Source organism: Drosophila ananassae, chromosome XL (genome assembly GCF_017639315.1).
Source record: "Drosophila ananassae strain 14024-0371.13 chromosome XL, ASM1763931v2, whole genome shotgun sequence".
Lineage (NCBI taxonomy): Eukaryota > Metazoa > Arthropoda > Insecta > Diptera > Drosophilidae > Drosophila > Drosophila ananassae.
In genome coordinates, this window is record NC_057931.1 from 9245178 (window position 1) to 9262332 (window position 17155).

The 17155-nt window shown below is 39.1% G+C and overlaps 4 protein-coding genes across 8 annotated transcripts; all 4 read left to right on the forward strand.

The window, feature by feature from the left end:
• The first annotated feature begins 7528 nt into the window (after positions 1 to 7528).
• LOC116654452 (restin homolog) lies at positions 7529 to 12576 on the forward strand. Of its 2 annotated transcripts, XR_001408314.3 has the most exons (4): positions 7539 to 7667; positions 7727 to 8271; positions 8325 to 8859; positions 8923 to 9167. XR_001408314.3 is itself a non-coding variant. In XM_032453157.2 (3 exons), the coding sequence occupies exons 1-2, from the start codon at positions 7608 to 7610 to the stop codon at positions 8129 to 8131; spliced, it is 465 nt and encodes a 154-aa protein (XP_032309048.1). In that variant the 5' UTR covers positions 7529 to 7607; the 3' UTR covers positions 8132 to 8162; positions 12527 to 12576. The 2 variants fall into 2 exon arrangements, 1 of the variants encoding a protein (XP_032309048.1); XM_032453157.2 differs by lacking the exons at positions 8325 to 8859; positions 8923 to 9167 and adding an exon at positions 12527 to 12576 and having other exon boundaries at positions 7529 to 7667; positions 7727 to 8162.
• Positions 11883 to 14345, forward strand: LOC6504789 (angiopoietin-4). 3 transcript variants are annotated; one of them, XR_006507557.1, is made up of 5 exons: positions 11883 to 12008; positions 12068 to 12605; positions 12659 to 12971; positions 13035 to 13404; positions 13458 to 13662. XR_006507557.1 is itself a non-coding variant. In XM_014904333.2 (4 exons), exons 1-4 carry the CDS (start codon positions 11949 to 11951, stop codon positions 14079 to 14081), a joined length of 1155 nt encoding a protein of 384 aa, XP_014759819.1. In that variant the 5' UTR covers positions 11894 to 11948; the 3' UTR covers positions 14082 to 14345. The 3 variants fall into 3 exon arrangements, 2 of the variants coding, with proteins under 2 accessions (XP_014759819.1, XP_014759818.1); XM_014904333.2 differs by lacking the exons at positions 12659 to 12971; positions 13035 to 13404 and adding an exon at positions 14024 to 14345 and having other exon boundaries at positions 11894 to 12008; positions 13458 to 13956; XM_014904332.3 differs by lacking the exons at positions 11883 to 12008; positions 12068 to 12605 and adding an exon at positions 14024 to 14345 and having other exon boundaries at positions 12839 to 12971; positions 13458 to 13956.
• A 433-nt stretch (positions 14346 to 14778) lies between these two features.
• On the forward strand, positions 14779 to 17145 carry LOC26515160 (fibrinogen-like protein 1). 2 transcript variants are annotated; one of them, XM_032453156.2, is made up of 4 exons: positions 14779 to 14916; positions 14968 to 15095; positions 15147 to 15469; positions 15535 to 17145. In XM_032453156.2, exons 1-4 carry the CDS (start codon positions 14859 to 14861, stop codon positions 15590 to 15592), a joined length of 567 nt encoding a protein of 188 aa, XP_032309047.1. In that variant the 5' UTR covers positions 14779 to 14858; the 3' UTR covers positions 15593 to 17145. The 2 variants fall into 2 exon arrangements, with proteins under 2 accessions (XP_032309047.1, XP_014759892.1); XM_014904406.3 differs by having other exon boundaries at positions 14780 to 14916; positions 14968 to 15469.
• LOC6504790 lies at positions 16536 to 17145 on the forward strand. The gene has a single exon (XM_001966316.4). The coding sequence runs from the start codon at positions 16536 to 16538 to the stop codon at positions 16998 to 17000; it is 465 nt and encodes a 154-aa protein (XP_001966352.1). The 3' UTR covers positions 17001 to 17145.
• Positions 17146 to 17155: the final 10 nt, after the last annotated feature.

Sequence of the window (17155 nt, forward strand, 5' to 3'; positions counted from 1 at the left end):
AGCAGCAAAAAAACCAATGCCATCCCTATTGTTCGCATGACTCTATTTATGTAGCTAAAAAAATACGTAAAAGTGGTAACAAGAACAAAAAAAAAGATACAGGCGTACAAACAAAGCAGTTTCCTTCAGCAAACACGTAACCAGAACCCAATTTTGTGGCCAATGTAAGGACTATCTGGTCAGGACAGTGGTGGTCAGGGGGTCAGATCATCGAGAGATGGAAGACATGGGGTCGATATACTCTACCTCTCTAGTCTATCGAAATTGACAATTTTTGCATAATAATGATACATATTACAGAAATAGTTTATATTTTTTTGTCTTGTTATTTGGTTTGTTGACCCAAAGAATAATCTTATCAGGATGGCCGAAATGTCCTTAACTAGCAATTGGATATTATGTGAGATTTGCGACACCAAAATGGCAGAGAGATAAACTGCAAAATGAAATGCCAAACGACGAAAGGATGGACAACAAAAACACACACACACACACACACACACAAACAGGCGGCAACAGGACATTCGAATGCAGGACACGCTCTGGTGGCCCATACAGGATTTCGGTAGCGGGGAGTGGTCGGAAAAGGGACACTGGCCCCGAAAGGGTTAAATGGTTAGTGGAACGAGTTTGGCGGAAAAGTTGATTTACTTTCACATTCCATGGGGGGGATTTTATGTAGATTTGGTGAAGATTTGTGGAAGATTTGGTCAGAAGAAGGGATTATTTTAATATTATTTAAGTTGTTAATGTTTTTTTGTTTAACATTTATAATTTTTGTATTGAAAAGGATATGAAAAAGGACCTCTCTTTCCTCTTCCATAGCTGGCAGCCACTGTGGAAAATTCGGACTCGACACTTGTGGCATCAGCAGGTGGGAGGGAGGTGGGTGGGAGGTGGGAGGCGTATCACGTAGACACGAGCAATAGCGACAGGTGGAACAGGTGGAAGAGCGAAGGACAGCCCCTCCCCACCCCCCACCAGAATCTGGTGGAAAAGATACAACAAAAAAAAAAAGAGAAGAAGAGAAATATGGAATGTTTGGCAATTGCAGTTTACCTTCTGATACATATTTTGTGCATTGGCTTTAGGAGTCTCCCCCCGCTCTCCCCCCTCCCCCTTGCTTTTGCTTTCCCCCTCTTTCTTTTTTTTTTTGATTTTTTGGAGGACCACCCCTTAAGTCCTTTTCGTCGTTCCCTGTTGCTCTTTATTGCTCCTTACATATATTTAACAATATTGCTGCTGCAAGTGTGCCAGTGTGTGTGTGTGTGTGTGTGTTGTTTGTATTCCGGCTACGTTGTAAGTCCTCCCTGCCACCCCAACCACCCACAACCCCTTGGCATCAGTACCCCCCCTTTTTTTTGACGAGGCATTTGGCCGTTCTGCCTTTTGATTCTGCCTTCTGTTTTCTCTGTTTGCTGTCAGTAGGTAAAAATTCCAATAAATAATTGAAATGGCTGTTTGTTATTTCCTACCCCCCCCTATCACACCACCCCCTCCCATCACACCACCCCCCACCTCCCTTGTAAAATACACAGCCCCCCTTTATCATGTTCGCCTTTTGTCCGCCTGATGTTTATATTGTATATTTTTTGTGACGCATCTCAATAAAAAAATATAAAAAAATCGGGGCAACAAAAAACTGAACAAAGAATACTCGGACATACCCCCAACACCTCCCCCCCAGGTACTCGGGAAATCCCCATTCAAAAATGTAGAGTAAAAATTATGCAGAAATTGCAATTATACTTTGCTTTTTTTTAACCAGTCTTCTTGCTGGTTTATTAATAAATTGTTATATAAATTTTCAAACAACGCCACAGACACTCCAACGCAGTTGTCTTCTTTATGAATTCCCAATGAAATGACCCACATTGGTCACACTTTTTTGTGTCAAAAAGAGAAGAACCAAAAAACAGCTGCATACTTTTAGGTGGCTGGGCGAATTATTGTTGATTTGAGTCGCCGCAATGGTTGTTTGTTGATTTATTAATGAATTGCTTTATATTCCGAAAAAGCCAACAAGCTTAACCCTTTTCCCCACCGACAGCTATATATTTTTGTGGCATACTTTTTGGGGCAGCGCCACCTGACTTTCTTGGAGCTTGAAGAAACAATGGGGCGCCGTCAGCAGCTTCGTGATTTATCTGAAAAAAAAGAAGAAAGAAAAGCAAACCGAAAACGACAATATTTTTGATAGTCTCATGACCCCCACTATAAAATCGGGGTTAGTTTACCCCCCAAGAACTTTGGGGACTTTGGGGGGGAAAGCCAATTGTTCGAAGTAGTGGCTTTTTAGTGCACAAGTTTCCACCAAATGATAAGTCGAAATGAAGCGAACGCATCGTGGTGGTCTTCGTTTTTGGGGGGAGGATGGAAAAATGGCATGAAAATGCGTGGCTCGGAAAAGCCAACTCGCTGATTTATGATGTCGTGGGGAAAGTTTAGCGCCTGGCAAGTGATAAACTGCAATGACTTTAATGTTAAGGGCGCCAACCGAACTGCAATTCGCTTATTAGATTGTATTTGATGACCATTCTTAAAGGATAAGCTATGATCTGGATACTGTTCTTACTTACTAGTGCTACTAGTACTTGGGAATCCATTAGGGAATCCATTATCCAAAACCACGTCTATAGACACTATTAACGAAAATAAACATTGAAAGTGCTTGGGCACTTTACAGCTGGCTGGTAAGATCGTCTCAATGATATTTGATGGGTTTTAGGGAAGGGGTTGACCTCAAAATGGTGACCCCGAGCCCAAGACAGAACAAGAACCAGAACCAACTTTGCTAACTAGGAAATCTCATTAATTTAGTCATCTTACTGCTTTTGTAGTGCAAATGAGGCGGCACGGCACAAAGTTCACGTTCCTGCGGTGCCGGGAAAAGCCTCAGGGAGCTCTTCTGTCACTTTACCTTCCTTCGACATCAACTATTACTACACTTGACGAAATTTTCCACCCAATACTACTATTTTTTTGCTCCAAATGATCAGTCATTTGGAATGATATTTTTTTTAAATTTTAAATAATACTATAATATTAATAAAAAATATTTAAAAAGTATAATTTCTTTCAATGTTGGACTGGAGAACCCGAGGGCACTTTTAGGCGTCAGATGGACTGCGTTGAGTGGGCGAGGGACTGCGTCTGGGTATCCTATGGTATCCTTCGGGGAAGGTCCTAGTGCCAGGTCAATGTCCGCCCACTTTTGCGGTTCGGACGGCGAACAGTACGTGACAGTTGGCGTGAACACCTGAAGCTGGAAAATTGCCGCCGCACCACTCGCCTTCCACTCGACTGCGCTTTTCCGAGGCCCCGCTTATGGTACGCTGTCCAATTAATTGGCTTTTCCGGAATGCCATTCGGTTCCAGCTTCAAAAAACCAAAACATGACATGCACTTGGAAAGTCTTAGTCGTAGGTCCTGGTCTTGATCCTTGTCCGACAACTCACATCCCCAGACTATCGAACTGAAAAAGAAATCAAAAGTGTGTCAGAAATCGGTTGACATTGGCTTGGATCGGAGGCACTTCCTGACCTATGACCCATCCTGTCCTGTGATATCCTGTCGCCTCCGTCGCCCTTCTGCCACAAGCCATCATCACTTCTTCACTTCTCTCATTATTTATTTATTTTTGTTTTTTTTTGTTTTTTTTTTTGTGTTTACAATGCCTCCAGCTGCGTTTTGATTGCCCCGGCACATGGGGCACGATTAGAGATTCAAGATTCTAGACTCGAGAGGCACTCATTCCGAGTGAGTTGTTTCGAATTTGACTCAAGGGGACCTGAGTGCTTTGCCCCTCGCTTTTTGGGACAGGACTCAAGGGGAAATAGCGGGAAGTCCTTCCAGAAAAAGCTCGATTTGAATGCGATTTAAACCATTATTCGGAGAAACAATATCAAAAGTTAAAGAAAATACCTGTCCAGTGAATGGAATATCCTTCCATCTATATACCCTTCATTTCTATTCACTTTTTGAATATTTTTTGTCATCCCAAAGCACTTGTTTATGGGATAATTTCGAACCGCCAAAGTTGGTCCCATTTTTTCCAGCCATAATCCATAAACCAAAAGCCATAAAGACCCATTCTCTCCAAAATTGTTCCCAGTGTTATTTATAGTACAAGTGCTTGGGAAAATTGCCACAAAGTGTCATTCTGTTAAAATTCTGTTAGTGTTAGTAGAAGGGAAATGCTAAAATGTCCTCACTGATTTCAGGACACTTTAACCATTAACTAAAATAATAATTAAATGAAAATAAATACTGTCAGTATTAAGGTTTTATTTTTAGTATTACTATTAAGGAAGTATGAAAATCTGAAATATATTCCCGATTTTCGTCCCAAGTTTCCTTTTTCAAAAAGTCTAAACAGAAGACTTCCTTCGAGCCATCAAGTGCAGCTCTCTCGGCCTCTATGTTATTCCGGGAGTTCTTCTACCAATATTATTAAAAAAAACCTAAACCAGACAATAAATTATCAACAAATTAAATTATATTAATACCCTAGTTCCCTTTGAATTCCCTTTTGATTAAATAACTTCTTGTTTTAGAGTTTGCTGTTGGTTCGACCCATTCGCTTTCAAAGGACTAGAGCGGAACTTTTTGCAAATAATTTGCTGATTGGCTTTTTGTTTTTTTTTTTCCACAAAAAAATAAATACTCGTACTGATAAGAGATCAACAACTAAGCCGAGACTACCGCTGACACAAATGTAAATAAATAAATTCAATAAATAAATAATTTAAAAGTAATTTAAGCTTTTTGGCACAAAAAAAAAAGGTTCAAGGACTCGATTTAATTCTATTTTTAATAGGGGGAACTAGATATGGGGAATTTGAGAGCTTTTAGTTCTAAAATAAGGGTGAATTCACAATATTTTCGAACTAAAAAAGGCAGGGATATTATCCGGAGCCCTTATTTTGATTCTAAAACAGGGAAATTAACAAATTCCTTGTTCCAAAAAATGGTGGGACATTTCGTGAGCTTTCATTTTGATACTAAATTAAGGGGAAATTCACAAGAAAGTCGTTCTAAAAAAGGCAGGGATATTTCGGGAGCTTTTCTGTGTCCTTAAATGAAGCTTTATTTGCAAAAAGTTCCGCTCTAGTCCTTTGAAAGCGAATGGGTCGAACTTTGTCACCAACATCATCAAAACTCTGAAACAAGAAGTTATTTAATCCAAAGGAAATTCAAAGGGAACTAGGGTATTAATATAATTTAATTTGTTGATAATTTATTGTCTGGTTTAGGTTTTTTTTAAGAATATTGGTAAAAGAACTCCCGGAATAACATAGAGGCCGAGAGAGCTGCACTTGATGGCTCGAAGGAAGTCTTCTATTTGGAATTTTTGAAATAGAAACTGGGGACGAAAATCGGGAATATATTTCAGATTTTTATACTTCCTTAATAGTAATACTAAAAAAAAGGCAATCAGACTGTGAGGGGGCGTTGCAAGCCACACCGCTCCTCAGAATGAATATAAGAAGGCCCACTTTAAAGGCCTCGAATCTGGAATACCCTAATTATCAATTTCCAGAAATAAAACACTTCCATTATTCCACAAATATTTTTAAATATTTTTTAAATCAATATTGTTGTATAAGTTTCTAAAATAAAAAATATATGGTAGCTGAGGAGCTGATTTTTTGTGGGAAACTGATAACAAAATGGCATACTTTATAATATGTATATATGGAAAATATAACAATTTAATAAAATATTACTAAATACTAAATAATATATATAAATAAAATAATAAAAAAATACTACAAGCTCTATAAAAAAGTAGAATATAATTACAAAAACTGCCGCAAAATCATACATAATATATGGAATAAAAACAATAAATAATAAGCTATATATAGACATATTGCAAACTAACTAGAACAAATGCAGACATATGAATACCCTCGAATGCCCTCGAGTGTGTGGCCCGAACTTCCGTTGAATGTCCTTGGGCTTGGGGCTTGGGTCTCGTCCCTGTCTGAATGTCTTGGTCCATTTTCGAGCGAGGATAATGCATATTTTCCGCCGCCCGACCTTGCCAACTGCCATGCCCGGAAACGGAAATAATACACACACACACACACACACATACACATTTCAGGTGGCATTCTAAGGGGAATTTCTGGGGGGAAAAAAAAAAAAAGAGTTCATCAAGTTACCATATTCGCCATAAGTGGCCTTAGCCACTTGAAGCCACCACATTGGGGTCTTAAGCCTCTTCCCCAAAAATCCGGGATATTAAGTCAAGTGGCAAGTGTGGCAAGTGCGGCTCTCGCTGTGGCATCAAAACTTTTTCAATTATAAGCACTTTGGGAGATACATAAAGAAGGTCAGGTCGCAAGTCTATTGTTGAATACACTGTCGAAATTAATTAAAAACTAAACTGAACAATGCTCGCACATGGCGAGCTTATTTATTTTCGATTAAATTATTTAACAATTATTTAAATGGCCAAATATCATCCCGAGGGTATCGGGGCATCCTCTCCATATAATCCATATATATACTACTGCAAATTCCGGTCATTTGGGGCCAGACCGCGGCCATTGATGAGCCAGTTGTTCAAATTTTGATTGAGGCCACGAGCCAAATCGTCGATCAGTTCCTCGTCATCTGGATGGACTTCTGGGTAGACTTGAAAAAGAAACAAAAAATCAAGCAAAGCAATTATTTATTTTATTTTATTATTATGTGTTTTTATATCCAAAGAACAGAGTGAAGGAAATGGACTCCTTCTTCAGAAACGGCCTTGGAACTGACGGCAGGATGTCTGGGACTTTGAATATGTGCATATTATTATACAATTTTATTGTTTATTAAAGAGGCTACTCCAGTTCATAAGTTACATTAAAATATAATGTCTATCCATAGATAATCGATTCTATAATCGATTCCTGGCAAGAATCGGACCAGATGTGGCCATATCAGGGGGCCATATGGCGAGAACCCACTTTTTGAAGGGGTCTCCCCAGGAAAAAAATTGAAAAAATATTTTGTTGCGAGATTTTGATGCAGATCGATGGGGAATCGATCCACAAATCGTTTAAGGTATTCCTGGCAAGAATCGGGGAAGAATTGGGCGGGATATAGCCTTCCCAGGCGAATTTTTTTTAAATTCCGCATTTTAAAATAAAAATATTGTTTTTTGTCGCTTTTTCCCAATTTAAATGATTTGATTTTATAACATAAGTAACTATGACTAATAAATGATTTGAATATTTCTGCGAATAATGCCTATCAGTTGATTTTAACCTTTGACATTCGAAAGATTACGCTTCTGTCTATAATTGTTTGGCTTTCTTCTAAAAGTGTGTCAATGGAAAGGTCGAGGCCAGCAAGCTCAGATCTGAATAATATATATATTATATTATATACACATCCCATACGGATGACAATTTTTTGCTCTCTTATCTCAAAACTATGCCATTCAGTTCTGATTTCACAGACAGCTCTCGCATGAGTTTCGGGTCTGATAACAGATTAGAGTCTCTCGGGAGGGCTATAAAAAGACAGAGCCCGGGCTTTGGCTCCATCAGTCGAATTCTTCCAGTGGCCTGAAGGCAAAAGTGTGATTTTGAATCGAAAAAAAAGGAAAAATGATTCTACCGGCGGTGTTTCTGTGCCTAATTTCCGTCTCCCTGGCATCGGACGAAGGAGTAATAGCGGTCTGGAGTGAAGTTGTTCCAAAATATTAACAAATATTCAAATTCCACAGGCGTGCTACGTCACCAGTGAGATGGAGGATGAATGCGGGTCGGTCTTCTACCCCATCGTCAAGCCCCTTCTCAGATACTTTGAGGTTTGCCAGACGAAGGATCAGAAGAACGCAGAGCTACAGGACTCACTGGATGAAACTAACCTCAAGTACTCAAAATTGCTGGAGAAACATGAAGAAGTTCATGACAAGCTAAACGAAGAGAATACTAAATACCGTCAATTACAAGAAAGCCATACGGCAGCTCAGCGTGAATATCATAAAGCGAATCGTCAGAATGCGAGGCTGCAGGGACAGAATCAAAAGAAAGATGTGGAGCTCCAAAGTCTTAGGGCACAAATAGCTCAACAAGCTGCTCTAATCACTCAGTTGAAGGAACAAACCTCTGATCTTAAACAGAGCTGAAGGCAAGCTGAAGGATCTTTTCAGCGAAGAGATAGCAAAGTTGCGGGAAGTTGTGAAAAGTGGAAGTGGAACTGAACCCAATGAGGCAGAAAAGATTAAGACTATTTCTTATACTACTCAGTCGAAGTCAACCCAAGTTGGTAAGTTTCTGAAAATCAATAATCCGGAATGTAAAATAATAAATGTTTTTTAGATCTTCCAGATCGGTGTTCTTCAACACAAGATGAACTTTTTGTCTACCCAGAAATCCATTTCCCAGGATTGGAGCCTTTTCAAGTGACTTGCTTCTCAGGAGAAGATGTTGGATCTGGATGGATGGATGCTTTTGATAAATATTATTTATCAACGGGATTTAATCAAACATATGATCAGTATATAAACGGATTTGGAGATGTGAAGCGGGAACACTTCATTGGACTTGAAAAATTACATATTTTAACGAGCCAGAAGCCGCATGAGATGTATATTACCTATTTTACACCTCCTTCTGCAGTCTTTAGCAGATTCTATAGAAATATGCGAGTAATATGCGAGAACTTCGTTGTGGGCGACAGGAGCGAAGGTTACAGCCTGAAACAGATTGACGGCTGTAGAGGAGACTTCAATCTCACTTCCTACTTCAATCTCACTCAGGGAACAAAGTTCACGACATTCGATCGCGATCAAGATGGAAATCCGGATCACAATTGGGCACAGGAGTTGGGCTATGGATTCTGGTTTGGTTCTGAGTAGGTAGTCGAATTCTTCATCATCTTCATAAAATAATTTTTTTTTTATTTTTCATTCGATAGAAAGCCAATGTGGGATAGAATGGCATACTTAAATTTATTTATCCGAAGGAAGGATTGAAGATCTCCCAAGCAACTTCCTTCAGAAGCGGCCTTTGGAAATTTAAAAATAATGACTGGTATTTGGAAATTTACTAATTTTATGCAATTTCATAAACTAAACATGATTGAATATTTTAATTTTAAAATTAAGTGTTTGAATTATAAAAAGTAAAATATAGAAAACCGGTAATCGAAGAGTATATAAATATAATGTATTCTTTAAAGAGTATATTCCAGGAAGAAGAAACCCCACTTCATATTGCAAAATCTCACTTTTTGAAGTAAATCCCCAGGAAATTTTTGAAAAAAATTGAAAAAATATTTCGTTGCGAGGTTTTGATGCAGATCGATGGGGATTCGATCCACAAATCGTTTAAGGTATTCCTGGCCAGAATCGGAGAAGAATTGGGCGGGATATATCCTTCCCAGTGGGGCACATTTGGAAATTTCGAAATATTGTTTTTTGTCGCTTTTCCCCAATTTAAATGATTTGATTATTATTGAATATTTAACCTTTGGCTTTTAAATTAAAACACACGAGTTCTTTTCTTTCTTTTTATAGTTTAATATTTCGTTATATTAAAAGCTCAGCACCACACCACATGTACACTTTTCAAAGATCAAACAAGAAGAAGAAGAGTTGACACTTCAGTGTGACCAACCTCTTTTAAATTAAATATACTTATATGATAAAAGTAAATGGTTTTTTTGATTGTGGAATAGGGGTATTCCAACACGCCCCTCTCAAAAATAACATCCATATATTTTTAAAATAATAATTCAGTAATCCTTATTCTAATGTGGCTGGTGTGAATTCTGGGAGTGCAATGTGATCCAGCATTTGCTGCAAGGATACGGGGAAACCCAGAAAAAAACCCGTTCAGATCACCTATTAACTAATTAGTACATAATGACTTCAATGTCTATTATTAAATTAAATTCATATCGAGATATTCGTTTTGATTAATCTATAAAAATATAAGGGAAATAGAGAAAAATAAAAATTAATTCATCGACGTTCCTTCAGACATCGTTACGTAGTCCCAGCTTGCTCCGCAATTTCATGAATGTAGCCGCTGGCAATGGCTTGGTAAACATATCCGCGATTTGATTATCTGAATCCTTTATGATTGTCAATCCATTTTTGGATATGGTGACACCATCACGGTCAAATTGTGTTGTCAAGCCTGCTTCTTGTAACCGTTTAACCGATATTAGGTTACCAGCAGCCTCCTTGCAATATATGTAAAACATCCTCCAGCGTCACTTCACAATTATTGTGCAAACGCACAACACCGCGCTTGGTAGCGTAAATGAATTGGCCTTGCTTGGCAACAGCGATCTTAAGTGGCGGCTCCAGTTCCTCATAATCAGCATACAGCGAGTCGTTATTAATAAGGTGATCGCTTGCACCAGAATCAAGAATAAAATTGCATTTATCCGTTTCGCAGTTGGACAACTGCCTATTGTCATTTTCATTTTCATTAGTTTTATTTTTATTATTATTTTTATTTAAGTTCATTATTTTTTTCAAATGAAAACAATCTTTCTTTATGTGTCCTACCCTACCACAATGGTGACATTTAATATTGCCAATTGGCTTACGTTTAAACTGATTTATGTGTTTTTCCAATTTATTTTTAAACGAATAATTTTGGTTACTATTATTTATATATTTATTTGGGACTAGCGCTTTCATAACCTTTTTACTTGTGTCCTTTTGATCACTTCTAAGTTTTATTTCGTGGTCTAATAATCTGTTTTTAACAAAACCTAATGTTAAATTTTCTTCGGACAGTGTTTCGATTGCTGTGATAACGCCATTGTATGACGAAGGCAATGTGAGCAGTAAGTGTGAAACTTTGTCCATCTCCTCAATTTTAGCGCCTGAAGCTAACAATTCGCCTATTAGTTCATCAAACAAATTAAAAAAATTTAAAAGTGGCATCTCGCCCGGGTGTTTAAGCGTGAGCAGTCGTTTGCGCACCGATAGTTGCGAAGCCAAACTTTTTCGCTCATATACGGCGTCTAAATTCTTGAAAATTTCACGAGCTGTGACGTCACTAGATGCGAAATTTAAAAATGAGTCACTCAAGTGCTCAATGAGCGTACTTTTCGCACATAGATTAGCCTTGATCCAATTGGCATCCGGCTTATTAGGGTTTTCATCATCCACAACTTTCAGCACGTCTAACTCTGCAAGCAACGAACGTACTCTAAATTTCCAAACTGCATATTTTTCGCCGTTAAACGGCTTAATATTACGCTTTGATTTTTCCATTTTTTTCTTTAAATACGTATACACACACAAGAGTTGCAGTGGTATATGTGTACAAAATGAATTTCACAACGAGCCGCAATAGTATAGATACCTCAAGCAAAAAAAAATAATTTCACAAGAATTTGCAATAGTGCACAGAAACTGCGTATTAAATCAAAACTATCTGGCAAAAATGGTATTTTTGATTGTGGAATAGGGGTATTCCAACAATTATAAAACATACGTACTTATGACTAATAAATGCTTTGAATATTTCTACAAATAATGCCTATCAGTTGATTTTAACCTTTGACATCCGAAAGATTACGCTTCTGTCTATAATTATGTGGCTTTCTCGCAAATATGTGCCACTGGAAGGGTCAAGGCCAGCACTCGGAAGTTCCAATCACAATAATATATATAAATTATACACAGGATTGGCTCATCATCATCAATTTTTAATTTTTCAAAGTATTTCCGATGCCTTCGAATATGCTTCTATTATTATACAAATATAGATATATTATGACGTTGGAAAATAATCAAATTGTCAAGAACCCTGACCTCGGCGTCCTATGACTTGTTTCTTAATCTCTCCTTAGAGTCGCAATTTTACAGTCAGTACTGTGAAAAAAAAAAAGAAACTCAGAAAAATAGCTCTCGGGAGAGGTATAAAAAGCCAGTGGCCTGAAGGCAAAAGTGTGTTTTTTAATCGAAAAAAGGAAAAATGATTCTACAAGCGGTGTTCCTGTGCTTAATTTCCGTCTCCCTGGCATCGGACGAAGGAGTAATTGCGGTCTGGAGTGAAGTTGTTCGAAAATATTAACAAATATTCAAATTCCATAGGCGTGCTACGTCACCAGTGAGATGGAGGATGAATGCGGGTCGGTCTTCTACCCCATCGTCAAGCCCCTTTGCCAGACGAAGGATCGGAAGAACGCAGAGCTACAGGACTCACTGGATGAACTTAACCTCAAGTACTCAAAATTGCTGGAGAAACATTCGGCATCTCAGGATAAGTGTATTGACATTTCACTCAAATACTCAGAGATCCAGGAAAAGTTTCTGCAGAGAGGCCCAAATGAAACCAATTCGAAAAATGAAGAACTTCAGAATGAGCTAGTTGAAGTGAATCGTCAGAATGCGAGGCTGGAGGAACAGAGTCAGAATAAAGATGTGGAGCTCCGAAGTCTTAGGGCACAAATAGCTCAACAAGATGCTCTAATCACTCAGTTGAAGGACCAAACCTCTGATCTTAAACAGACTTGTGAGCTCGGCAAGCTGAAGGATCTTTTCAGCGAAGAGATAGCAAAGTTGCGGGAAGTTGTGAAAAGTGGAAGTGGAACTGAACCCAATACTACTCAGTCGAAGTCAACTCAAGTTGGTAAGTTTCTGAAACTCAATAATTCGGAATGTGAAATAACAAATGTTTCTAAGATCTTCCAGATCGGTGTCCATCAAAACAAGATGAACGTGCGGTTTTCCCAGTACTCAAATTGCCCTTTTTGACTATTTCCCATAGAGACTATTGCCCATAGAGCTGTCTCTATCGCATGATTGTTGGTTCTGATAACCGATTATAGTCTCTCGGGTGGGCTATAAGAGCCAGAGCCCGGGCTTTGGCTCCATCAGTCGAATTCTTCCAGTGGCCTGAAGGCAAAAGTGTGTTTTTTAATCGAAAAAAGAAAAAATGATTCTAAAAGCGGTGGTTTTGTTGCTGATTCCGGTTTCCCTGGCAGTCGAACAGGAAGTAATGGCGGCGCAAAGTGAATCAATTTCAAAGAGTTAAGAGTCCTTTTTCCCCATTTCACAGTCGAGCTATCCTTTGTGGCAACCCCTACTTGGATTATTAGAGACCTGCCAATCGAAGAACTACCAGCTGCAGGAGAAACTTTCGGAGGTCCAAAGTCAACTATTCGAAGTTAATCTAAAAAAAAAAGACTTGCAGGCCGAAATAGCTCAACAAGCTGCTCAAATCACTCGGTTGCAGGACCAAACCTCTGAACTCGGCAAGCTGAAGGATCTTTTCAGGGAAGAGATAGCAAAGTTGCGGGAAGTTGTGAAAAGTGGAAGTGGAACTGAACCCAATGAGGCAGAAAAGAATGCGACTATTGCGGAAAGTGGAGAATTGGCAAAAAATGAAGCTACGAATACTACTCAGTCCAACGCAACTCAAGTTAAAAGTAAGTTTCTGAAACTCAATAATTCGGAATGTGAAATAACAAATGTTTTTCAGATCTTCCAGATCGGTGTCCTTCAATACAAGATATACTTCCGTTCTACCTAGAAATCCTTTTCCCAGGATTGGAACCTTTTCAAGTGTGTTGCTACTCAGATGGGGAATTTGGATCTGGATGGATGGAGGTTTTTAATAAATATCATGTATTAACGGAATTTAATCGAACATATGATCAGTACATAAACGGATTTGGAGATGTGAATAAGGAAAACTTCATTGGACTTGAAAAATTACATATTTTAACGAGCCAGAAGCCGCATGAGGTGTTATTGTACCAGTATAAAGGCAGAAGGTATGAAGTGATATGCGAGAACTTCGTTGTGGGCGACAGGAGCGAAGGTTACAGCCTGAAACAGATTGACGGCTGTAGAGGAGATACTTCCCAATTCAATCTCATTCAGGGAACAAAGTTCTCGACATTCGATCGCGATCAAGATGGAAATCCGGATCACAACTGGGCACATGAATTGGGCCATGGATTCTGGTTTAATGCTGAGTAGGTATTCGAATTCTTCATCATCTTCATAAAATAATTGCTTTTTTTTTTATTTTTCATTTGATAGAAAGCCACTTTTGGATAGAAGCTTATTCTTGCAATTATATATCCGAAGGAAGGATTGAAGATCTCCCAAGAAACCTCCTTCAGAAGCGGCCTTTGGAAATTTAAAGATTTTTGCAAAGATTTTGATGCAGATCTATGGGGAATCGATCTACAAATCGTTTAAGGTATTCCTCGCAAGAATCGGAGAAGAATTGGGCGGGATATAGCCTTCCCAGTGGGTCACACTAGGAAATCCCACGTTAAGAAATAAAATATTGTTTTTTGTTGCTTTTCCCCAATTTAAATGATTTGATTATAAAATATACGTACATATGATTCATAAATGCTTTGAATATTTCTACAAATAATGCCTATCAGTTGATTTTAACCTTTGACATCCGAAAGATTACGCTTCTGTCTATAATTGTGTGGCTTTCTCGCAAATATGTGCCACTGGTCAAGGCCAGAACTCGGAAGTTCCAATCACAATAATATATATAAATTATACACACGATTGGCTCATCAAAATTGGGTCTTCCCCTAACAATTTTTAATTTTTAGAAGTATTTCCGATGCTTCTATTTTTATACAAATATAGATATATTATGACGTTGGAAAATAATCAAATTGTCTAGAACCCTGACCTCGGCGTCCTGTGACTTGTTTCTTAATCTGTCCTTAGAGTCGCAATTTCACAGTCAGCACTCGCATGAGTATTTCCTCTGATAAGAGACTCTAAAAAAAATAGCTCTCGGGAGAGGTATAAAAAGCCAGAGCCCGGGCTTTGGCTCCATCAGTTGAAATCTTCCAGTGGCCTGAAGGCAAAAGTGTGTTTTTGAAAAGAAAAGAAAGCAAAAATGATTCTAAAAGCGGTGTTTTTGTTTCTGATTCCCGTTTCCCTGGGATATGTTGAAGGTGAGCTTCTGCAACTCAATAATTCGGAGCAAAAAATAACAAATGTTTCAGATCTTCCGGATCGGTGTCCATCAGCACAAGATGAACTTTTTGTCTACCCAAAAATCCAATTCCCAGGATTGGAACCATTTCAAGTGCGTTGCTACTCAGATGGGGAATTCGGATCTGGATGGATGGAGGTTTTTTTTAAATTTTATGATTCATGGGTATTTAATCTAACATATGACCAGTATATAAACGGATTTGGACATGTGGAGTATCAACACTTCATTGGACTTGAAAAACTGCATATTTTGACGAATCGGAAGCCGCACGAGGTGTTCATAGAAATTCTTAATTATGAAAGAGGCTATAGGGTGAGATGCGAGAACTTCGTGGTGGGCGACAGGAGCGAAGGATACAGCCTGAAACGGCTTGACGGATGTAGCGAAGATACTGAGTCCTTGCAGCTCATTCAGGGCACAAAGTTCTCGACATTCGACCGGGATCTAGATGGTAGTCCGGACCACAACTGGGCTAAGGAATTGGGCCTCGGATTCTGGTTTAGTGCTGGGTAGGTATTCGAGTTCTCCACCACCTTCGTAAAATAATTGCTTTTATTTATTTTTCATTTGATAGAAAACCAATTTTGGAAAAGAGGAAATTATTGTATTTATTTATCCGAAGGAAGGATTGAAGACTACTAAATATGATTGAATATTTTAGATGGGGTGATGGGGTAGCAGGGCTGGAGGCCCGAAGATGTAGGCTATGGGAAGTTATTGTTTTGGTTGAGAAGGCGGGGGGCTGGCTCACGTGGGTAGATGTCGGCGTCAGTTCTGATCAGGATGTAGGTGACGAAAATGAGCACTCCCAAGACACAGGCCAGTACTAGGAGGCTCTCCGGCATGTCGCAGATATCCTCCTCCGACTCGTACGGCAGTCTGTCGAACAGAAACTCCAGTGCCTCGGCAATCATTCTACTTTATTGTACTTGAAGTAAATTATTTTATTTGAATTTTCACCAAATTTTGTTTATTATTTTTGATTCGACTCGTAGAAAATATTTCGTTTCGTGAAAAATATTTAGAAATTTGAAACTTGCTTACTAGCGAACTGCCGGAACGAGCTGTACAAATTTGAATAGAAAATAGGACTTCAACTTGATAACTCGACTCCGACAACCATCCGGCAGCCTACTTGATATCAGAAATTCTCCCACACTCTGTTTTCTTCTGCGGAGTGGCGTGATATTAATACGAATTACCCCGGAATGGAGTTGAATTGCTGGAAATATAACAGAAGAAGGACCTTAACTGCCACTCGGAGGTCATATTACGAGAATGGTGTTGACACTTGACACTTTGAGAGAGACTAGTCTCGGTAGTGAAGGCGTCTAGTCGGCCACCCCTTTATATTTATTTTTATGATATTTCCATTAAAATAATTCTGAAATATATATATATATGTTTTTGGCCTCGAAAGGGCATTAAAAAGAAAGCGAGAAGCCTCAAAACAGAAAAATTAAATAGAAAATAACTAGTTTTTACAACAGAAACATTTAAAAAACAACAAAAAAAAAGAAAAAAAATATAACAGAAAAAATAGAATATATATATATAAAATATATATATTTGAGAATGAGCATGGCCAGTCAGGAGGTGGGGCCGGTACTGAGGGAGAGCGATAGTCGCGGTAGCTCCTCCACCGCCAGCAAGCAGGGATTCCTCTCCAGACTGGACCGCCTGCTCCGGCGCTGGCTGCCGGGTTATAGCTACTTGCGCGGAAGACGTCGATCCGCCTCCACCTCATCGCTGCTGCTGGAGGTGACGACCTGTGGTGGGGGATCTGGTGGTGCTAGTGTTGGACTAAATACCATACAGGAGCTGGGCAATCGACGGCGTTGCGGTCACCAGAGGAGCACCAAGCACGAAGTCTATCTCGATACGGGTATTGCCAAGTCCGAGTTCTGTCTCCAGTTGGAGGTCCTGTTGCGGAATAAGCTGATCAAGCAGCAGCAGCTGATGCTCGAACAGCAGGAGCGGGACAGGGAGAAGGAGCAGGAACTGGACCAGGCACCGATGACCACCAGTCCCCTACAGTAATTGGAGTCCTTCATAGTCCTTCAACACCACACCGAAGTACAGTACAGGAGAGTAGAGCCGGCAGTGCCACAAATTCCCCAGTCGTTATTGCACTTGCTTTTAATTGTTCCTTTCAAATAAAACTCTCTCTATATATTTTTCATAACCGACCATCA

Coding starts and splice junctions, on each gene's coding strand:
- LOC6504789 (XM_014904333.2), top strand. CDS start 11,949: ATGATTCTACAAGCGGTGTTCCTGTGCTTAATTTCCGTCTCCCTGGCA. Junction 12,606..13,457: donor GTCGAAGTCAACTCAAGTTG/GTAAGTTTCTGA, acceptor AATGTTTTTCAG/ATCTTCCAGATCGGTGTCCT. Junction 13,957..14,023: donor GGATTCTGGTTTAATGCTGA/GTAGGTATTCGA, acceptor TTCATTTGATAG/AAAGCCACTTTTGGATAGAA.
- LOC26515160 (XM_014904406.3), top strand. CDS start 14,859: ATGATTCTAAAAGCGGTGTTTTTGTTTCTGATTCCCGTTTCCCTGGGA. Junction 14,917..14,967: donor TTCCCTGGGATATGTTGAAG/GTGAGCTTCTGC, acceptor CAAATGTTTCAG/ATCTTCCGGATCGGTGTCCA. Junction 15,470..15,534: donor GGATTCTGGTTTAGTGCTGG/GTAGGTATTCGA, acceptor TTCATTTGATAG/AAAACCAATTTTGGAAAAGA.
- LOC116654452 (XM_032453157.2), top strand. CDS start 7,608: ATGATTCTACCGGCGGTGTTTCTGTGCCTAATTTCCGTCTCCCTGGCA. Junction 7,668..7,726: donor CCCTGGCATCGGACGAAGGA/GTAATAGCGGTC, acceptor CAAATTCCACAG/GCGTGCTACGTCACCAGTGA.
- LOC6504790 (XM_001966316.4), top strand. CDS start 16,536: ATGAGCATGGCCAGTCAGGAGGTGGGGCCGGTACTGAGGGAGAGCGAT.